The 19,134-nt window shown below is 64.7% G+C and overlaps 1 protein-coding gene across 1 annotated transcript in view; it reads left to right on the top strand.

The window, feature by feature from the left end:
* Positions 1-680: 680 nt before the first annotated feature.
* Positions 681-19,134, top strand: part of FLT4 (fms related receptor tyrosine kinase 4) — a gene marked incomplete at its 3' end in the record, with an annotated part of 18,728 nt that continues 274 nt past the window's right edge. Inside the window, exons 1-9 of the mRNA XM_084883878.1 lie at positions 681-812; positions 13,348-13,444; positions 13,998-14,242; positions 14,431-14,543; positions 14,641-14,803; positions 14,929-15,068; positions 15,330-15,498; positions 15,772-15,889; positions 18,436-18,590. Of these exons, the coding sequence (XP_084740004.1) occupies positions 734-812; positions 13,348-13,444; positions 13,998-14,242; positions 14,431-14,543; positions 14,641-14,803; positions 14,929-15,068; positions 15,330-15,498; positions 15,772-15,889; positions 18,436-18,590 (1,279 nt within the window). The 5' untranslated portion in view covers positions 681-733. The remainder of the gene's footprint in view (positions 813-13,347; positions 13,445-13,997; positions 14,243-14,430; positions 14,544-14,640; positions 14,804-14,928; positions 15,069-15,329; positions 15,499-15,771; positions 15,890-18,435; positions 18,591-19,134) is intronic.

Raw genomic sequence — 19,134 nt, 5'->3', positions numbered from 1 at the left:
CTGCTCATGCCAGCACCCAGGTGGGAGTTGGGCCTGCAATGCAGGTACTATCCCTGACCGGGAATAAAACCCTTGACCCGTCCTTGCGCAGGCCCATGTTCTAACTAGTGAGCAACACCAGCCAGGGCGAGGTTTATTTTTAAATAGGAAAAGTCTAGAGACAACTGGAAAGAGAAAGGAAGTCATTGGGAAGGTTGCCAAGTCAGAGAGTAAAGTGTCACCTGATAAAAGAATGAGCTCAGAGCAGAGCTATTCAGGGGAGACCCCGAGCAGCGAGCTGCAGGGCGGAGGTGCGCCTCCCGGGATGCCCCCCGCGGCACACACAGCCGCCGTCGCACCACGGAGGTGGCAAGGAGAAGTCTGAGGAATGTTCCCAAACACTGGACACATAGCTACCTTTACGTTACAGTATTGCTTTTTTTCTTTCTTTCCTTAAATGTAGCATTTACTGATGGGAGGAGGTTAAAGGGAAACACGCGCTGCCACTTTTCCTCCGGCCCTGGCTGCTGGGCTACGTTCCCCGAGGCGCACGCGCAGGTCCCGCGGGGCGCTCCGGCCTCCCGCCCCCGCCCCCCTTCCCCTCCCCTCCGCCCCCCGGGCCCGGCCGGACCCCCCGCCGAGGGCGGGGCGAGGTGCGGGGCGGCCCCCGGCCGTGCCCGCCCCGCCCCGCCCGCCGCCGGCCCGGCCGCCCGCCGCGCGCGCCGGCAGAGGCGGCGGTGGGACCGCAGCGGAGATGCCGCGGGGCGCCGCGCTGTGCCTGCGCCTGTGGCTCCGCCTGTGGCTCTGCCTCGGACTCCTGGACGGCGAGCGCGGTGAGCTCTGCGCCCCGGCTGCCGCGAGGGGGGCCCGCGAGGGGGGCCCGTCCGGGGCGAGGGGGGCCGCCGGACGGGGGCGGGCGGGGAGCGGGCGCCCGGAGCGGGGCCGGAGCCCCGAGGCGGCCCCGGGAGGGGAAGGGCGGCCAGGCGCCGGCTCCGCCGCTCCGCTCAGGGGAGGTGCGGTCCCCCCCCCCCGCCCCGCCCCGCCGTCCGCGGCTCGGCTCCCGGCCGGCCTGGCCGCGCCGCGCGCCCCGCTCCCCGCGCCCCGCTCCCCGCGCCCCGCTCCCCCGTCCTTCGCTGCCCGCTCCCCGCTCCCCGGGGCCCGGCCGCTCCCGCGCGCCCACGCCCGGCCCACCGGTGCGCACTTCCCGGCGCCGCGGGTCCGCGCTGAGGTCGGGCCGCAGGGGGCGCCCGGGGCTGGTCCGCCTTCTCCGGAGGCCGCGGGGCTGCGGGGCCGCGGGGCTGCGGGACCGGGCAGGTGAGCCCGTCGCTGCGGCCGCGCCGTCGGGGACCGTGCGCCGTGCGCGCGGAGCCTGAGGCGGAGCTGGTGAGCCGCGGGCCGGACGGGGAGGCCGAGGCCGCCCGGCTCGGGGGCGCGGGGATCTCCAAGGCCGAGCCGGGAGCTGGGCCCCGGCGGGCCCCGCGGGGAGGTGGGCGATGGGAGCGGGGCGCGGGCTGCGCTGCGGTGGAGGAGAGGGAGGCGGCCGGATCAGAGGGGTCTCCGCCCCAGGCCCGGTGACCTGGTCCCCAGCGGCGGGGGCAGTGCTGGGAGGTCTGAAGGGAGCGGTGGGGCTCACCGTTTTGGAAAACGGGAGGGCGGTGAAGACTGGCCGTGTAGGCTCCGTCGCCTTTGCTAGGCAGCCTCGCCAGGGAATGAAGGTTCCTCGGATGCGCGCTTAGGCAAGGACCGATGTGACTCCTCTCCGTCCCCAGGCAGCCAGGCCTTTGGGAGCAGAGCCTCAGGGCCGAGGGAGGCGTGGGTGCGCTGGGCCTCACGCTGGACCAGTCTGAGCTGGCCCCGCCACGCCAGGCTCTCCTCACCCCTGCACCCAGCCCGGGCCAGGCTGTCTCAGGGACTGGGTGTTTGTTGAGTGGCTGAATGAGCGTAGGAGGGGAAGTGCATGGGTCCCTGCTGGACGGAGTGGGTGGGAGACACCGGCAGGCAGCTGGGGTGGTGAATGAGGCTGGGCTGGGAGCTAAAGGGGAGCAGAGGAGAGGCCAGGCTGGGAGCCCCTCCCGGAGGGGCCGAGAGGGAACGGCATCCTGGGAGATGGGAGCACTCGGGGCGAAAGCCCCAGGAGAGCTGGTGTCCTGGCGCTCAGCAGGGAGGAGGAAAGCGGGGAGGCCCCTCTGCACTGAGCACAGGCGGCTCGCACGGAAGCTGGGCAGCTGGCAGTGACGGAGGAGGCCATGGTAGCTGATGGGGGCGGTGCCCAGGCTGGCTCGGGCTCGGCTGGTGGGAAGCTGCCCGCGGAGAGGAGAGGAGACCTTGCTGGCTCCTGAGCCTGCTCCTGCCCCAGCCGCTGCTGTGGGGAGACCCGGCCTGATGGGGGGCGGGGGCTGGAGCAGAAGCAGACACTGAGTTAGTGTCAGCCCAGCCAGAGTGGGTGGCCAGGCCGGCAGGTGAGAAGCTTAGGGACCCCAAAGCTGGCCTCTCCTGGTGCCAGACCCTGACCGCTCTGCCCCTGGCAGTCGCTGGGTGCCTGGCGCCTCTCCTCCTCTCCCAGGCGCAGGGCGGCGGCTGGCGATCCTGAGGGCTGTGCCTGGGCTGGCCTTCATGGCCTGGCGTCGGGGTCCCGTTTCCGGAACGTTCTCAGCAGGGTCCCTGTGGGGGCTGCGGGCAGCGGCCGGCCCGAGAGGCTTTGACTCCTGGGCTTAGTCTTGAGAGGCGGTCTGCACCTCGGGGCAGGGGCGGCAGCTCGGGGGCATGAGGGAAGCAGGTGCACATCCATGTCCTGGCCCCTGTGCGAGCTGCTGGCACTGGGCGTCCCAGCTCTCCCCTGTCCTCGGCCTGAGCCGGGCCCATGTGCTCGGGACAGAGGGCGGGATGGGGCAGGGATGCGAGCTGGTGCAGGCAGGGTGTGGGCCTGGGCCCACGGGATTGGTGCCTGACACGCTGGCCCCGCTCAGTGCTCCGGGACATGGATGTGGATGCAGGTGCCGCTCACCAGCCTGGGGTCAGTGTGGCCGAAGGTCCTGCCCAGAGCACAGTGGTTGTGAGTGTCACACCTGTGGCGCTCAGGGGGGCCCGGGTGTCAGACCAGCAGGAGCACCGCCGGGCCTCAGACGCCTGGCACTGGGACACAGGTGCGCAGTGACCCCGCGGCCCAGCTGGGGCTGTGGCTGCACAGGAAGGCAGTGGCACTGCCAGCCCGGAGCTTTCTGGAAGGTCTGCAAACTCAGGGCAGGGGATTCCAGGCAGCACCGTGGGAGCCCCAAACCCAGAGGCGGGAAAGCCCAGACGCTGTGTGGGAGATGCGGTGGTTAGATGAGGTGGCGTCTGGGCGGAGGGAGAGGGCCGGCGGGGTGACGGGAGCGGGCAGCACGGGGAAGGGAGGTCCTGGCAGGGAGCCACCTGGCCAGGGCCCAGGAAGCCGTCGCCAGAGGCACGGACCACAGCGCGGGTCTGCGTGCGAACCCAGGAGGCGCAGTGGCGGGGGTGATGGGCGGGGGCGAGGGCCGTCTGGTGTAAGCAGCGGAGGGGGCCGTGGGAGGAGGGCCGATGTGGGAAAGGGGAGGTGCCGCACTGGAGGCAGGTCCTCTGGTGGGGATGCCCAGCAGGACTTCCCGGGATACCCAGGGCGCGGCATGGCCAGGGGGGGAGAGGAAAGTTGGGTGCGCTTGAGTGGGGCTGAGGGCAATCGGGGGCCAGGGAAGTCATTTGGGTCCTGGCTTACACCCTCCTGCCGTTGTCTGGGCATCTCCCTCCAAGCAGGTTCCTTTCCGCCCGGGCCTCACCTGTGCCCGCCGCCCTCTGAGGTGCCCCTTGGAGAGCGATAGGCAGGGAGAAGGTCTGGAAAGCCCTGCCAGCGTGCCGGGGCTGGAGCCAGGCATTCCTGAGTTTCGATCCTTTCCAGACACTGGCTTCCTCTGGGCTCCTGGTTTTCCGGTCAGGCCCGAGGCAGAGTCTGAGAGGAAGGTGCGGGGCTGCACGTTGTGGCGGAGGCTGGGCGGCCGGGCAGCAGGCACTCCCGGGCGGGCGTGGGCCTCCAGCGGGCGCAGGCCAGGTGGTGAGTGGGGGAGACCCGCCGCGTGGCCAGCGAGGTCAGCAGGGGTTCATGGGAAAGGGCTTGTCAGCCACAGGAGAGGACATCCTGCCTGCGTTTCCCTCTTCCTGCGGCAGGAGCCCGGGGCCCGATTTAGCAGGGGCCACTCTGAGCAGCTGGGCAGTCTGATAACCCGCCTGCCTGACCCAGGCAGCCAGGGCAGCTGCCCGGCACAGCTGGCTGCACCACAGCTGTGCTGAGCTGGGAGCCCAGCATATGCCAGGTTCCCTCCTCCCTACACCCCTCTGCTGGGTACGCAGGCAGCCCCGCTCCCACTCGGCCTCACCACCACTCGCTGCTTCCCAAGAGTGCCTCCACGCTGCCCCAGAGCCAGCGCTCCATGCCCGGCAGCTCCCTGCACCAGGGCTGTGAGCTGGATCCTCAGTCAGGGCACATGCAAGAAGCAACCAATGAATGCACAAATCAGGAGTACAGCAGAACCCCCCCCCCCCCACCCCCAGTAAATTTAAACATAAATTGAGAGCAGAGCCCTGAGCCTTCAGTCGCCCAGCCTGCTCCTGGGGGTGTAGAGGTCCTCATGCTGGGTTCCCAGGGCGTCCCACCGAGCACACCCCAGCCCAGCGCCCGCGCTCCCTGCCCTCCCCGCCTCCTGAGGCCTGGGGAGCCCAGGCCCGCCGGGTGCTGCTTGGGGTGGAGGAGCCTGCGGAGGGGGTGCCCCATCCCCACCGCTGTGCCTGAGCCCAGAGCCAGGCTTCAGGCAGCTGAGGGAGCTCTTATCCTCACCCACTGAAGCCGCTCCTCGGGGCGACCGGCCTTACCGATGGAGGTGGTTTGTACTGAGCGGGGAGGGGGCCGGCGCACCTCACACTGGGACTGCCAGGCAGGACACCCACCTCCACCCCAGCCACACACTGTGTGCTGTCCCCTTGTCCCCGAGGGCCTCCGTCCGGTCAGGGCCATCCCTGCTGGGATGACGCCATGGAAAGGCCCTCTAGTCCTCATTAAGGAAGTGAGTGCAGTGAGCCGGTCCTGATCTGGGGCCGGGCTGTGGGGATGTGCAGAGGGGCCCCTGGGAGGCACTCAGCTGGCGGGGCGGGGCGGGGCGGGGCGGGAGGGAGGCAGCTGGCAGGTGTCAATCTGGCTGGAGGGAGGAGCTCAGATTCTGCCCCAAACACTGGGGGAGCAGGGAACGCCTTAGGCAGGAGAGGGACTTGTGTTCTAGAAAGGTCCTCTGACCATTTAGGCCTCAGGCAGTGGGGAGACACTGGTGTGTTGAGTCCAGGGAGGGACGTGGAGGCTGGCCAGAGCGGGGCTGGGGAGGGACAGCCTGATGTCTGCAGTGGCGGGAAGGTGTCCCTTGAGGGCCTCTGGGGGCTGAGTGCAGGGCCTTTGCCAGGGTGGCGGGGAGAAGAGGGGAAGCCAGCCCCCGTGTCCGGTGCTGCTCCTGAGAGTGGCCGTGACTTGGCAGTCCTGGCTGAGGGGTGAACAGAGTCCGGGGTGCCTGGCGGGTGCCTGCCCCCAGGAGGGGGCCTCCCAGGAGGGCGCAGTGTTCCCGGGTGTGGACGAAGGATGAGCCCATCGGCGTCAGGCCTTGACATTTCGTAAACTGCAGAAATGCAAGCATTGCAGACCCGAGTGGAGGAAATAGTAGCTTCCGTAATCCCGTCCCCAAAGGTGATCTCTGACTCCAGTCAGCTGTCTGTGTCTCAGTTCTCCCGTCTGAGAAGGGACGAGAATAGACGGCACCGGGGAGGCGGGGGAGGGAAGCGGGATTAGAGATTAGAGGGCCGGTGCTTGGCAGGCCAGCCGCAGAAAGTGCTAGCGCACGTTTGCTGTTATTGTCCTCACAGGATGTATTGGGGGTAAGCAGAATTAGGGGTCAAAGTGTAGGAGCATTTTAAAATTACTGTGAGGCCTGTTAGCCCACATATTTGCCAATGCTCCATCCTTTTAACACGTGTTCAGGGGGGCGACGCGATGTGGGGAGCAGGGTGCACAGCGTGGTGGGTGTGATCTGGTCAGCGCTGAGGGCTGTGGGGCAACCAGCAGAAGACCTATGAGGAGCAGGGCCCCCGGACTGGAGCTCGGCAGAGCTGCCGGGGAGAGTGGGAGCTCAGGTGGCCTCGAAGCCCCCGGTGGGCTGTCTCTGGAAGTGGGAGCACAGGGGGAGCACAGAGTGAGAAGAACAGGGCCCCGGGCGGAAGGATCTGGCCCAGAGCCTGAGGCTGGGCCTGTGACCTGGGCCCTCTCTGTGGCCTCGTCTCTCCACTGTGGCCCCGCGTCCTGCCCTCCGGCCTTTGCACAGGTCCCTCTGACTCCGTGTCTTTTCCTGCTCAGTCTGCGAAGCCCATTGAAGCCCAGTGAGTACTCCTCCCACCAGCCAGGTGTTCCATGGTCTCCTCCCAGGTAGTGACAGCGCGATGCAAAGGCAGCAACAAGGAAGGGCTCAGAGTGCATGCGCAGGGACTGTTCTTACGGTGGTTCTGCATGAGTGTGGTTATTTGTGGTCCGTGGTTCCCAATAATTCGACGAACCATTCCCATTTCACAAGTGAGAGAACGGGGCGTGGAGGAAGTGACTTGTCCACGTCCGCACAGCCAGAGCGGCTCTGGTGCACGCAGCCAGCTTCGGGGACCTCCCACCCCAGCCATCAGCCTGCAGGTCAGGGGTAGGAGGACTCGTGGCCCCTTGACCCTCACTCTTCATCTCTGAAGGCACAGAGGCTTCCATCCAGGACACCCCTGCACCTTCCCAGGTCCACACGGGGTCTCCCCGCCCCCTGCCCGCCCTAGGGCCAATACACGGAGACCCCAAGCCCAGCCCCACATGACCAGCTGTCCCCCGACACTTCTCCCTCGGCTCACCTCCAGCCACCGTAGACATTCCAGGCTGCCGCCTCTGGCCAGTCTGCAGTCACTGGCCTGACCCTGCTGCCTCTGTCCTCCGGGCACAGGACAGCCACACAGTATCACCCACCGGGGACCAGGACAAGGCCCCATTGGCTGCTCCCCTCACTCTGCCAGAGATGGAGAGTACCGCTGAGTCACAGGCCATCCTGCTGCATCCCCGGCCAGCCCTCCCGGGCCTGGGGCAGAGCCATGGGCTGTTGCCATCCTGGCCCCCGGAGCAGCCCGATGACACAGTTCAGGGCCCATTGAGGGTGGTCTCTCAGCCTCGCCTCAGGCACCCCCCACGGCCCCGAGCAGCAGTAGCAGCTCTGAAGGGGGGGGCGGGGAGGGACAGACACAGCCGGAGCCCGCTGGCAGTGGGCCGGGCCTGGTGCGCTCTGCAGGTGGACAGTAGGTACGGCTGATGGGTTGGGAGGTGAAACTGACCAGGAGGGAGAGGCCTTTTGGGATTGACCTCACGCTGGAGGCCAGGCCAAGGTCAAGGACAGCTCCAGAGGACCAGGAATGGCCCGTGAAGGTGGTTAGGAATTGCTCCTCTGGGCTGAGGAATGACTGGAGACCGGGAAGGGGCTGCTGGCTCTCGGTGGTGGTAGGAGAGAAGCGGTGGAGAGTGTGAGGGGGCCCTGGGCAGGGAGAGGCCTGGGCTCCGCTACAGCTGCTGACCGTCACTGCTGGGGGCTTGGAGCGTCCATTTCCTCGCTGCTGACTGGACCAGAGAGCCCACCCTCCCTCCCAGGCTGTGTGAGGATCAGATGAGGCACTGACTGCTGGGCCACGGTCAGCGCTAATTCACAGGACTTCCTGCCCCTCCCGCCCACCCCCACCCAGGACCCCAGTGTGCTGCTCCTGGTCAGCCTCCCGCCAAGGCTGCTGACAGCACCGAGAGAGGTGTGCACTCTGGCCTCCTGACCTCGGCGCGGGGCCTGCCCATGCTCTGCGCCCGGGGCCGGCCACTGGCCAGGGAAGGAAGGAGCCGGTTCCTGGGCCAGGAAGAGGAAGGCAGGGGGAGTGCGGCAGAGGCCAGGATGACAGTGCTTCCTGCTGCGGGAAGGGAAGGACAGTAGGACAGACAACAGCCAGGCAGGAAGGATGCTCCCTCTTCAGGCTAGCAGGTGGGGGCTGGGCTGCATGGAGCCTCTGGGCCTGGCAGCCCTCGGGCCCCGATCTGTCCAGCTGCTGAGCAACCTGGAGTACACGCGGTCCCCAGGGATCCTGGTCATTAAACCTGGAACATCCTTTCCAGAGGAACCACAGGGTCTGACACAGTTCCAGCCCAAGGGAAGACTCAGAAGTTTATTACCCAGCCAGTCAGCCTCCCTCTATCCTCCCAGCCACCCGTTCATCCTGTGCATTTGTTTGTGCATGCATCCTTCCAACCATACATCTGTCCTTCCATCCATCCACCCACCCATCCACCCATCCATCCATCCATCCATCTACCCACCCATCCACCCCCCCATCCACTCATCCACCCATCCATCCATCCACCCACCCATCCACTCATCCACCCATCCACCCACCCATCCACTCATCCACCCATCTATCCATCCATTCATCCATCCATCCACCCATTAAACAAATATTTATGGGACCTTGACTCTGGGCCAGGTGCTGTGCTAGGCACAGGGTGATGTAGAAAAGAGACCCGTCTTCTTTCTGACCCCAGTGAGACCTAACTGTCCAGGAGAGGAATTGGAAAAACACAACTTAGACAAATTGTGATAAGAAGGATGAAGTAAACAACCAGGAGGTTGAGATGAGGAGGTCATGGCTAAGTGGAAGGCGAGCAGCCGGCTGTGCGGGTCATGTGAGGAGGCAAACAGGAGTGGCGCTGGGCTGGAGTTTCAAGGAGCACAGCGTATTATGGAAGAGCCTCCCGCGGTGACAGGAGGGTGTGAGCAGGAGAGGAAGTGGGCCAGAAGGTATGGAGAGGGGGCGGGGCCAGTCCAAGGTCAGGAGTTTGGATTTTCCTGAATATTTGTGGGAAGTCACTGACAGGAAAGCGCAGACATGCCTTTAAGTTGACAGCTATGTGAGGAGTGGAGGACTGGAGCGCCCGAGGGGCCATGCGGGAGTGCAGCTGACAGGCCCAGGCCCCAGAAGAGCAGGACCCGGTCAGACACGCTCGGTGTGGACGGAAGGGCTAGCCAGGAGATGGACGCTATCAAAGAGGAGCCTTTGGCCCTAGCTGGTGTGGCTCAGTGGATAGAGTGTCAGCCTGTGGACTAAAGGGTCCCAGGTTCAAGTCCAGTCAAGGGCACATGCCTGGGTTGCAGGCTCGATCCCCAGTGTGAGGTGTGCAGGAGGTAGCCGATCATTGATTCTCTCTCATCATTGATGTTTCTCTCTCCTTGTTTCTCTCTGAAATAAATAAAAATATATTTAAAAACTAATCCATTAATTAATTTTTTTTTTAAAGGAGCCTTTGGCAGGGTGGAGAGGTGTGAGTCTGGAGTTCAGTATCAGAAACGTGGAACTCGGGGTCTCTGGGACGGCCACACAGTTTAAAGCTGGATCCTTTAAACGAGTTGGGAGAGGGAGAATTTGGAGGTGTCTGGACATTTAGGAGGCAGGATGGTGGAGAACAGAGGGCGAGGCAGAGGGGAGGAGGAAGGTGAGGGGAGAGAGGTCACAGAAGGCAGCACAGAAGGGACAGCTCTGTGCCTGCCCACGAGGGCCCACTCGTCCTGCAGCCTGGGGTCCTGTGGAGCAGGCGGGGGCTGCACCCAGTGGGAAGATGAGCACTGAGAGGAGGGAACAGTGAGAGAGCTGGGTGGGGGTGGACAGTGGCTGGAAGGGAGTGTAGGACCTAGGAACTGGGATTTTATTTTTTTTTATAAGACAGATGATCGCACAGAGAAATACTGGTGATCCGAAGAGAAAGAAAGAATCTGCAGGAGTCAGGTCCAGGGGGCTGGGGTCCTTGACCTGACGGAGGGCTTGACCTTGGGAGTTGGAGTGTCAGAGGGCTTTAGGGCCCCAGGCTGGGTTTGTGGGATTTGAATTGGAAAGATGGGGTGTCTCCATCTAATGGCTTCACTTCGGTAAGGCTGAGAGGGCAGGACGGGGAAGAAAACCTGACCTGCAGCCCAGGCCCGGTTAAGGTCGGCCCCTGGAAAAGAAAGCAGAGGCCGAAGTGCTGAGGCACTGAGGGCCACGTGATGTCTCAGGGTTGGGATGGAGGGTGTGAGGCAGTGGTGGCCCATGAGCCATGCTGTTCAGGACAAGGGTGAGGCCAGAGGGTGTGACAATGGGGAGGGGTCCCTGGCCTTGGAGTGCTGATGCAGCTGAAGGACACCTAGCAGGAGGCAGAAGAGACACTCAGGAAGACAGGCGCTTGGTGATGGTGCAGTTTCTGGGGAGGATTAGGAACGGGGTGTACCCGGGAAGTGAGGGGCCTTGGGGGCCGGGGGAAGGACGTAGAGATGATGACTGGAAAGGCCAGGGTGCTGGTGAGTCACCGTGTGGATGTTGAAGTCATGGAGAATGGCCTGAGTTGAGGTGGAGGGGGCTGGGGAGCCGGGAGCAGAGAATGAGGGGAAGTGACCAAGACAACAGCCGATGACAGCTTTAGTGGGGAGTGGGTGTTGCCCTGGGGGAAGGGGAGGTGGCCACAGGAGTTCTGCAGTGTCAGTGTGTGCTCGGAGAGCGGCCACCACCACAGGCCAGTGCTGTCCTCAGAAAGCCAGGTTTCAGTTAAGGCAGGAAGGATGGAGAGCAGTGATATGTACAGCCAAGTCTGCTGATCACGCAGGTTCCCATGGAAGTGAGTGAACACAGAGGGACAGCTCTGCAACTCAGGGCCTATGGCACAGAGAAGAGACTCAGCTGGATGGGTAAAAAGGTTGACAAGCACAATGGATGCTTCTCCTTTGATACAGCATTAGTACAGGAGGCAGATACTTCCTTTGGTGGTATGGTGGCCTCTAGGGAGGAAGCTCCTACAAGCTCTAGTCCCCCATCCATCCATTCACCCCCATTCACTTGTCTGTCCACTCACCTACACATCTATTCATCCATTCACCCACACATCCAACCACCTCCCACCCATCCATCCACCCATCCACTCACCATCCATCCATCCATCCACCAACCCATCCATCCATTCACTGATCCACACACCCATCCATTCATCCATCCATCCATCCACACTCCCATCCATTCATCCATCCACCCACCCATCCACTCATCATCCACCCATCCATCCATGCATCAACCCATGCACTCACCATCCATCCATCCAACCATCCACTCACTCACCATCTATCCATCCATCCATTCACCCATTAATACATTCATCCACTAATCCATCTATCCATTCAGTACCCATCCTCTCACCATCCATCCACTCACCATCCATCCATCCATCCATCCACCCACCCACTCACCATCCACCCATCCACTCATCATCCACCCATCCTCCTATCCATCGAGCAGGAGGCTGACACTGTCAGAGTAACAGTCTGCTCCATAGGAAGGGAAGCATGAGCCAGACGCAAACAAGTCAGCTTCTCAGGAAGGAGGAGCACAAATGTCCTGGGCGAACGACTTCAGGCGATGAGAAGCCTGGCACTTCGGGATGAGGGTGGGAGGTCCATGCCTCTCAGAGATGTGTCAGGAGATGAGGCTGCAGAGAGGGCAGTGGGCAGAAGGGAGTGGCCTGACTTGCCCTGCTTTATCTTGGAAGCAAAGGGAAGCCTTTGACATGTGTGACCCTGCTACAGCCTCATAGCTAGGGGTACCATGTGTGCCCTGGATGTGCACCCCAAAGAGGGGATCCACCCTCAGCCTTTCTGGGTACCCAGGTTCGCTGGGGGATTCCTGTTCCCAGGGCAGGGTGCTGGCTGCTGAGGCTCTCCTCTGGTGACCGCATGCCAGCCACTCATTCCCCTCTGGTCCCAGCCTAAGCCATCATCAGGCCCCTTCTCTGCCGCTCAGAGGCCAGCTGTCTGCCTGCCGTAGCTTTGTTCACTTCCCGCTGCCTGGGAAACCCTACTTGTCCTTTGAGGCCTGGTCAGAGCTGCCTTCCCGATTTCTTCCTGGCCCTCACAAAGGCAGAGGGCCTCCTCACTGTGGGTACCCCCTCCCCAGCAGCCCTGGTGTGCATGCGAGGCCAGGCACCACCAGGTGGCAGAGCCCAGATGGAGAAGCCCCTGGAGGCACAGCCCAGGCCACTTTCCCCGTCAGGGCCTCCGCGCAGGAGGGACTTGGCAGCGGTCACGGAGCCTCTGAGAGGGCACGCTCCTGCTGACGGCCTCAGTTCCCCTGTCTGTGCAGTGGGGCTAGATGCTGGGTGAGGGTTTTCCAGCCCTGGCCATCTTGTCCATCGGTGCTACACCAAGATCTTGGCATATGAAGGGCACCGCCCAGGGCCTCTGCCCAGGGAGGGGTGGAGTGCGGGGTTTGCAGGTGTAGAACCAGCTGGCGAGGGGGAGGTCTGGGCGTCGGGGAGCTGGGTTGGGAGGGCAGAGGAGCTGGATCTATTGGGGTGGAAGGGGCGCAGGGTAGTGGGCCCTGCCCCCCAGGAGGACAGGGACTTGGGGGGAGGGACAGGACACAGCCCTGGGCCTCCAGCCATGCAGTCCTCTTCCTGTTGTCTCAGATGGTCCTGGCAGGATACATCTGCCAGAGTGCCAGACCCAGGCCTCCCGGGCCTGCTAGGATCACACTCGTGCACACACACTAACATGTCAAAGTCCATGTGTATACATGCACTGACATGTCAAAGTCATGTTACACACACCAGCCCCATAAAAACACAGATCCATGCCCACAGCTGGACACATATTCACACACACACACACACACACACACACAGGCCATCACGCTGGTAGGAGGATGGTGGGTGAGGAGCTGAGGGTCCATGCCAGGGTCCTGGAGGGCTGGGCGAGTTATTGCGTGCTTGGGGACAAGCCCTGTGGGAAGCATGTGGGGCTGAAGCAGGCGGAGCCGAGGAGCTAGGGCAGCCAGTGGGGCCTGGAGGCTGAACAAGTTGGGGCCGAGGACCCGTGAGGTGGACTCCACGGGACCTGGCGGAGCATGAGGTCCTGGAAAGCCGAGGCCTCAGTTCTGAGCCCGCTTGGGGACGGTCTGCATTGCACAGGCCTCACAGGCAGAAGGGAGGGGCCTTTGGGCAGGTGTGTGGGGTGCACACGGCCAAGGTGACCTGCTGCAGGCCTCCCCAATGCAGGATAAGGTTTGCAATATCCCCGTCTACCTCTGCTGGCAGCTGAGTCCCGTAAGGCTGGACCCCTTGGGTGGGGCCTGGGCAGTAACCATGGGCAGGGAGCACTAATCCTGGTGCTCGGGGCCCCTGCCCTAGGGGGTCTGCGCCTGACTGACATTGTCACATGAACTCATGACCCAGCGCCACACTGACCCTGTCTCCTACCCCAGGCCTGGTGAGTGGCTACTCCATGAGCCCCCCGACCCTGAACATCACGGAGGAGACACACGTCATTGACTCCAACGACAGCCTGTCCATCTCCTGCAGGTACTCCGCCCCCAGCCAGAGGAGCAGGGGCCTGGGCCCCTCTGTCTGTCAGGCAGAGGAGACTAAGAACTGAGGCCGGAGGTGGTGATGAGAGCCCAGGAGGCAGCTCCTCCCGGGCAGAGAGGCCTTGAGGCCTAGTGGGCCTCCCTGGGGCCTGGGCGCTTGCAGACCTGAAGACACAGGCACCTGCACCCACCTCCCCCACAGCCACCCTGTCATTTCACATGGACCACAGACCAGTCACCCTACACCCACCCGGGTCACCCTGCACCCCCGTCAGAGCCACTGTTCAGCCCGGGCCAGTTAGCCAATTTCAAAGGCCCCAGACATGTTCCCCTGCAGCCCAGCTCAGACCGAGGCCGGCCCCCTGAGGCCAGCCTGCCGCACAGAGGCCCGGAGCCAGGCAGGGCCGGGACTCGGTGCCCCCGGGGGCTGGGTCCACGGTGTGTGCCCCAGCACCCGGCGGCCTGGCCTCCGGTGGGACAAGCTGTGGGCAAGCCCTGGCCCCTGGGACTGCAGTGGGGCACTTCTTGACCTCTGCGTCCTCTGCCAGGGGGCAGCACCCCCTCCAGTGGGCCTGGCCAGGGGCTCAGGAAGCGCCAGCCACGGGGGAAAAGGACAGTGAAGATCTGGGGTTCGTTCGCGACTGCGAAGGCACGGATGCCCGGCCCTATTGCAAGGTGCTGCTGCTGCCCGAGGCCCACGCCAACGACACGGGCAGCTACGGCTGCTACTACAAGTACATCAAAGCCCGCATCGAGGGCACCACGGCCGCCAGCACCTATGTGTTCGTCAGAGGTGAGGGCCCGCCCCGTGCGCTCCTGCAGCCAACGAGGTGACGGGCAGGGTCCTGGAGGGGCAGATGCCCCCCCCCCTCCCCCCCCCCCCCGCCTCCAGACCTCGTGGGACTGCCCTGGGGCCCCCACCCGGGGAGAGACCGCCCCAAGCTCCGCCTGCCCTTCCCACAAACGGCGCTCTCTCTGCAGACTCGGAGCAGCCCTTCATCAACAAGCCAGGCACGCTCCTGGTCGACAGGAAGGACTCCGTGTGGGTGCCCTGCCTGGTGTCCATCCCTGGCCTCAACGTCACCCTGCGCTCGGTACAGCCCCTCCCCCTGCCCCCACGACCTAGCCTCTCCTTGGCCTGGCCAGAAGGAAGGGGGCAGCCGGGAGCTGACGGCCACCATGTTCCAGCAGCCAAGCTCGGTGCTGCGGCCCGACGGGCAGGACGTGGTGTGGGATGACCGCCGGGGTATGCGGGTGCCCACGCCGCTGCTGCGCGACACCCTGTACCTGCAGTGCGAGACCGCCTGGGGCGGCCAGGCCTTCCTGTCCAACCCCTTCATCGTGCACATCACAGGTGGGGCTGCCCTGGGCCTGGTCCGGGAGGAAGCCTGGGGGGAGATGGGGACCCCAGATTCTCAGTGATGGCACTCTGTGTGCCGTGCTGGGAGGGGCTCGGGGTCACTGCTCATGTGTCGCCAGGCAACGAGCTCTATGACATCCAGCTGTTCCCCAAGAAGTCGATGGAGCTGCTCGTTGGGGAAAAGCTGGTCCTGAACTGCACCGTGTGGGCTGAGTTCAACTCGGGCGTCACCTTTGACTGGGACTACCCAGGGAAGCAGGTAGGGCCGGCAGCTCTGCCAGGGCTGTGCGAGCCGCCTCCAGGCGTCCCGTCCCTGCCGGCCTGGCACTCACTGCCTTTGTGCAGCGGGTGCAGCTCAGCGCTGCCCCAGGAGCCTCGGTCTGATGGGAAGTTTCCCTCCCCGGGAACAACTCCGGGGTGTCCCGGCTCCCAGCCACGGCCGGTGGGCTGTGTGCGTGCCTTGGGCGGGCAGCCCTCCGGGCCTGCTGCTCTGACCTGCGCTTCCCCTGGCACCGGGCAGGCCGAACGGGGGAAGTGGGTGCCGGAGCGGCGCTCCCAGCAGACGCACACGGAGCTCTCCAGCATCCTGACCATCCACAACGTCAGCCAGCACGACCTGGGCCCGTACACGTGCGAGGCCGACAGCGGCGTCCAGCGGCTCCGGGAGAGCACCGAGGTCATTGTGCACGGTGCGTCCGGGCTTGGGGCGGGGCCTCGGTGGTCACTGGGCTGTGGAACGAGGGTCCTTGTGCAGCCTGGCCAGGGTCAGAGGTCATAGTGCACCAAGCAGTATGAAGTCCAGCCCGGGGCAAGGGAGGGCTGTGGGTGGATGGCCTGTCTGGGCAGCGTGAGCCCTGGTCTGCAAGGGTCTGTCCTCGGGGTGCGGGCCGTGGCTGAGTCCCGGGGCGGTGGAGGGTCAGCGGTGCCAGCCCGGGATTTACACGGATGCTCCCATCTGGCAGAGAAACCCTTCATCAGCGTCGAGTGGCTCAAGGGCCCGGTCCTGGAAGCCACAGCAGGAGACAAGCTGGCGAAGCTGCCCGTGAAGCTGGCCGCGTACCCCCCACCGGAGTTCCAATGGTACGGCCCTGGCTCCCGCCCCTCGGTTCCTGCAGGCCTGTGCCCTGGGCCTGTGCGGGCCCCTCGGAAGGCACCGAGGAGCGTGGTATAACGCCATAATCCAGCCTGGGTGCTGCAAACTGTGAGAACTGGTGTGTGCGGGTGTGGTGGGCGCAGCTAGGGGCTCCAACCGCCTCCTGCACAGGCTCAGCATCTGAGGTCCGCCGCCCGAGCGCATCACAGAGCCCGCCCTGCCTGCGGCGATGGCTGCAGGTGTCCCAGGCCGCCTCCGCACAGCTGGCCCCCTCAGGGCCTCCCATCTACAATGCAGAGATGCCACAGGGGCTCACAGGCGGTTGTGGAGCCAGGCCTCTGCCAGGCCTGAGTCGCGTGGCAGTGAGCGAGGGCTTCGTGGAGGCCCGCAGGCTGCTGGAGCCCCTAAAGTAAGGCCACAGGGTCAGGGAGGGGGTCCCTCGGAGGTGGCTCTGCCCTTGCCAGCACTCCTGAGAGCTCCCCAACAACTCGGGAAGGCCCAGCACCCCAAGCACCTTCAGGCTGTCTGAGCAGCCCCCAGCCAGCCCTGGGCGTCACACTCTAACCTGACCTCCGCCGCAGCGATGAGGAGGCCAGGAGAGGGGAAGGGTGTGCCCGCTCTGTCCTTCCCCAGCTGCCAGGGAGCCGTGCCCTCCCCGGGCACCTCGCTCAGGCAGAGCCTCCGGAAGCACAGCCCAGAGCAGACAGGGCTCTGGCGCTCGGCAGGAGCCCACTGCTGGGAGCAGGCTTCTTGTGGAGGCCCAGCATCCCTGGGCCTGGGCCTGGGGTGACCCTGCCTCTGAGACCACAGACTTTGGGGGCCACTGGGGACACCTGGCGTGAGACCAGGGCTGACGGCGGGGTCCTGACGAGCAGTGATGCACCGGGAGGCTTGCTCACAGGGTGGCCTCCTGAGCCCCTGGCGCCTGACCCTGCCTTGGAGGACCAAGGCCCTCAGGACTGACCGGGCGCCGGGTGGCCGGCTGGGCTGCTCCTGGGATCGGCCCAAGGCTGACCCTCACCCAGCTGGCTGCATAGCACCATTCCCACCGCAGCTGGCCTCTCTCTCACTCGGCCAACATCTTCCTCCAGTAAGTGCTCGGCTGCCAGCTGGCCCTTGTTGGCAGAGACATTTTCCCAGGACACTAGTGGTCACCATGGCCTCCACAGCCCACAGGGCCCACTCTGCTGGGTGTGTGCTGGCTGAGTAAGTGAACGGGTGGAAACCTGCTGGGCGTCCAGCCGTCCAGGCCGGTCCTCAGCTCCGAAGCTCGCTCCGTGTGCGCCCGGGAGGCTGACACAGGCCTCGTGACTTTGGCCAGAAGGTGCACTTCACTTCTTTTTTTTAAAATATATATTTTCAGAGAGGAAGAGGGAGAGATAGAAACATCAGTGTTGAGAGGGAGAATCATTGATCGGCTGCCTCCTGCTCACCCCCTACTGGGGATCAAGCCTGCAACTCAGGCATGTGCCCTTGACCGGAAGCGAATCTGGGGCCTTCAGTCCACAGGCCGACACTCTATCCACTGAGCCACACCAGCCAGGGCCAGAAGGTGCATTGCCTTTCAGATGGGGTTTTCAGATGAGGACAGGAGGCGAGAGGCAGTGAAGGGTTTCGCTGGGATCGGGAGGTGGCAGGTGGCAGACTCCGGACTGCACCAGAGCTGCCCTGCCTGTGACCCAGTGAGTCATGTCCTCCAGGGTGGGCTGTGGTGTCCTGTTGAGAAGGGCCCTTGCAGCCCCTCACTGCTGGTCTCTGCCGGAGGTGGTGCCCTCCCGGGCCTCTGGCCTGTACGCCCGGAAGGGGCCCGGCTGGTGGGGATCTTGTGTTCCCAGGCAGAGCCCAGAACTGGGGTGCGGAGGCACTGCCTGCAGCACTACCAGCCCAGGACCGGGGTGCCCCTCTGGGCTCACACGTGCAGCAGACATGCCCTGGGCACCGCCTCGGCGGCAGGGACACAGCGGTGAGGGGACAGGCCAGTTCGGTGGGAGGGCGTGGAAAGCGGAGAGTCGGGAACAGGCAGCAGAAACAGGGCGAGGCGCCGGTCACAGGCCTGTCTGATGGGTGGTGCTTGGGTACGTGGAGGAGGGAGGGGGCGGGGAATTCGAGCTCCAGGAGGAGCAGGGCCCCAACAGGCAAGGGTCCAGGCTGCACCCTGCACCGGGGACTGCGCCTCCCCCTTCACTGACACCCGTGGGTCAGGGACAGGGCCTGCTGGGAAGGTGCAGGGTGCTCCCTGCGGGCCTGGAGGCGGGCTGCCGGAGGCTGGCCCTGGCCGCAGTCGGGCAGTAGCTCACCCCCTGAGGGAAACCCTGTCGCAGGCCTCAGCTCCTGAGCTTGTGGGGGTGCCCATGCCCGGGCCTGGCCACCTCCACAGCCCTTAGGCCATCTGTTCCCGGGCAGGGTCCATGGCCCTCCCTGCACCCAGCACCTCCTGGCCTCATGGATCCTGCTCCCAACAGAGCATTCTAGTCGCAGGGCTGGGGGTGGAGGGGTGAGGCCCACGGAGTGCTCTGAACCCTTCCCTGGCCAGGTACAAGGACGGAAAGGCTGTGTTGGGGCGCCACAGTCCACATGCCCTGGTGCTCAAGGAGGTGACCGAGGCCAGCGCCGGCGAATACACCCTCGCCCTGTGGAACTCCATGGCCGGCCTGAAGCGCAACATCAGCCTGGAGCTGGTGGTGAACGGTAGGGCGGGGTGGAGGTGGGCGGGGGATAGGATGGGTGGGGATGGAGGGGATGGGGATGGGAGGGGATAGGATGGGTGGGGATGGGGGGATGGAGGGGATGGAGGGGATGGGGATGGGAGGGGATAGGATGGGTGGGGATGGGGGGATGGGGGGATGGAGGGGATGGGGGGGATGGGGGGATGGAGGGGATGGGGGGGATGGGGGGGTGGGGGGATGGAGGGGATGGAGGGATGGAGGGGATGGGGGGGTGGGGGGGATGGAGGGGATGGAGGGATGGGGGGATGGAGGGATGGTGGGGATAGGATGGGTGGGGATGGAGGGGATGGAGGGGATGGGGGGGATGGAGGGGATGGAGGGGATGGGGGGGATGGAGGGGATGGGGGGGATGGAGGGGATGGAGGGGATGGAGGGATGGGGGGGATGGAGGGATGGTGGGGATAGGATGGGTGGGGATGGAGGGGATGGAGGGGATGGTGGGGATGGAGGGGATGGGGGGATGGGGGGGTGGGGGGGTGGGGGGGTGGGGGGGATGGGGGGGTGGG

The sequence above is a fragment of the Pipistrellus hanaki genome (assembly GCF_964339955.1).
Source record: "Pipistrellus hanaki genome assembly, chromosome: 5".
Taxonomy (NCBI): Eukaryota; Metazoa; Chordata; class Mammalia; order Chiroptera; family Vespertilionidae; genus Pipistrellus; species Pipistrellus hanaki.
This window is presented reverse-complemented; position numbering and strand designations above follow the sequence as displayed.